The sequence below is a fragment of the Mycetomoellerius zeteki genome, unplaced genomic scaffold, assembly GCF_001594055.1.
Source record: "Mycetomoellerius zeteki isolate Tzet28-1 unplaced genomic scaffold, Tzet1.0 scaffold1056, whole genome shotgun sequence".
Classification (NCBI taxonomy): domain Eukaryota; kingdom Metazoa; phylum Arthropoda; class Insecta; order Hymenoptera; family Formicidae; genus Mycetomoellerius; species Mycetomoellerius zeteki.
In genome coordinates this window covers 1-2,017 of record NW_017255971.1, presented here as the reverse complement: position 1 = coordinate 2,017, position 2,017 = coordinate 1, and the positions used below count along the sequence as shown (strand labels likewise).

General features: G+C 27.3%; 1 protein-coding gene across 1 annotated transcript; it reads right to left on the bottom strand.

Annotated features, from left to right (window-relative positions):
* Positions 1–15: 15 nt before the first annotated feature.
* On the bottom strand, positions 16–1,524 carry LOC108722428 (uncharacterized). Its single transcript, XM_018447540.1, has 3 exons — positions 1,255–1,524; positions 815–1,091; positions 16–378 (listed from the first exon to the last, which is right to left on the bottom strand). The coding sequence occupies exons 1-2, from the start codon at positions 1,407–1,409 to the stop codon at positions 818–820; spliced, it is 429 nt and encodes a 142-aa protein (XP_018303042.1). The 5' UTR covers positions 1,410–1,524; the 3' UTR covers positions 16–378; positions 815–817.
* Positions 1,525–2,017: the final 493 nt, after the last annotated feature.

The window sequence follows — 2,017 nt, the reverse complement described above, 5'->3', positions numbered from 1 at the left end:
ACATATTACAGAGCAGCTATAAATATATATTAAAACGTATTACATTATATTTTTATCTTAATACTGTTCTGCGGGATTATTTGGATAAGATGATACGCCCGATTCAAGCGCACGAGGCGTATGAAGAGAAAAAATAACGAAAAAGATGGAATGGTAATAACATGTTTTACGGATCATCTAACAACTGTTTGTTGAATGGCTCATACCTTGCCATGATGATGACGTAACAATTCACGATTGTACTTTGTATACATAATTTATTAAAAAGATATAATATTTTACATATATATATGTATAGCACTTTAATACAAGACCAGTCATTTGGAAGGACGCTGAGAAACATCTCAGGAAATTTTACATTATAACCTGTTTGTTAATCTGTAACATAAAAATTAATTTTATGTTTAATGGTTATCTTGTATATTATTGCAGTTATTAAACGTCTTCCCCTTTATTTAGCGTAGAATTTTTAAATTGTTAGATAAATTATAAATTAATTTTTTTCAAATCAAAATATAAATTCAATTCACTTGAAGCAATTAATAGCTAAAAACAAAAGTTCCGCATAAAATTTTAAATTGATATGAGAAGATAATTGTATTTATAATACTGTTTCAGGAACGAGAAAAGTAAAAAGGTTATAAAACGGAAGTTATTGTATAAAATTTGAAATACTGCATCATTATATTTAATTAAATTTGTAAATATTTTACATAAATTGCTAATAAAATAATCACATAATGATATAGTCATAACATAATATGTAAATACATAAGCATCGACGTTATTTTAATTATTATATTTTATACTGTACCTTTTATCTGCAACTTTTCTCTACAAAAATTTCAAACAATCTGTTTCTTTCTCTTTGTACATCAGTACATTCCTGAAAAGCAGCTATTTTTTGGCTTTCTATGTTGTTGTTTTCCTTAATAGCAGTTGTAAGTTGAGTTATCATTTCTATTCTTTTCTTCTCATTCTCAATCATGTCTTTCCTCAATTCATATAACTGTTTCGATCTTCGTGCTTTTTGTGTTGTATTTTCATTCTGTTCATTATTTCTGCTTTGAGTAGAAGACTGTGAACAAGAACTATAACAAAGTAGAACATATTCAATAAAATTTGTATGGAAAAAATTACGCCTAAATCATCTTGGCGATTTATTAAATAAAATTTCATGTAAAATCAAACAGCAAAAACAGTGTTTTAATTGATATTCTAGAAAACCTGCGTAAATATTCATTTTCATCGCACCTTGAGGATGCCGGAATGGATGGAATTTCAGGAATAGGACTTTGATTGAGTGCAATCAATGTGGATGAAAGTGAAGTTTCTTCTGTTGCAGGTATTAATGTATTTTGTTGTTCTCTGTCTTCCTCTGCTCTTTCTCTTACTTCTGTTGTATGCATAGTGCAAACACTACTTTCTCTATAATTATTTTCAGACAAGTTTGTAGACGATAAAGAAGATATAGTATTGCCTATATTGATAGTTGCTTGGTGAGTCCAATTGAAAGTTTGTGGTATTTCTGTCAATTAAGAAACATAAAAATAAAATTACAAAAAGTAAAATAACTTAAACTGACTTTGGAAACATGACCCAAGTGCTTCTGAATATCATTTTTTGTTTTTTATCAAATATTAAATAAGAATAAAATATTTGGAAGTACTCGGGTAGTGTTTCTGAAAATAACATTGCAACCTTATTCTTTAAAATATATAAAAATATAAACAAAATTAGGCAGAATACATAATATTATAACACATTGTATGTCAATAAGCAAATTAATGTAAACAGATTTACACCAGGGTTACCACAAATTTTTTATCCCAAAATTCTCTGACTTTTCCTTGATTTCCAGACAGAATTTTATCTGACTTTTAATAACATTTTGAATTTTATTTATATTTTTGAAATTCGCATGTGTATAAGTATAAAATAGATATACTATACATGCTGATCCGAAATTCGAGGAATCAGAGTACAAAACATGATACTTTATGCTAAACCGAACAAC

Excerpts from the sequence above, each read along its gene's own strand:
- LOC108722428 (XM_018447540.1), bottom strand. The coding sequence starts at position 1,409 with ATGCATACAACAGAAGTAAGAGAAAGAGCAGAGGAAGACAGAGAACAA. Across the intron at positions 1,092-1,254 it reads TCCATTCCGGCATCCTCAAG|TTCTTGTTCACAGTCTTCTA; the intron begins GTGCGATGAAAA and ends ACTTTGTTATAG.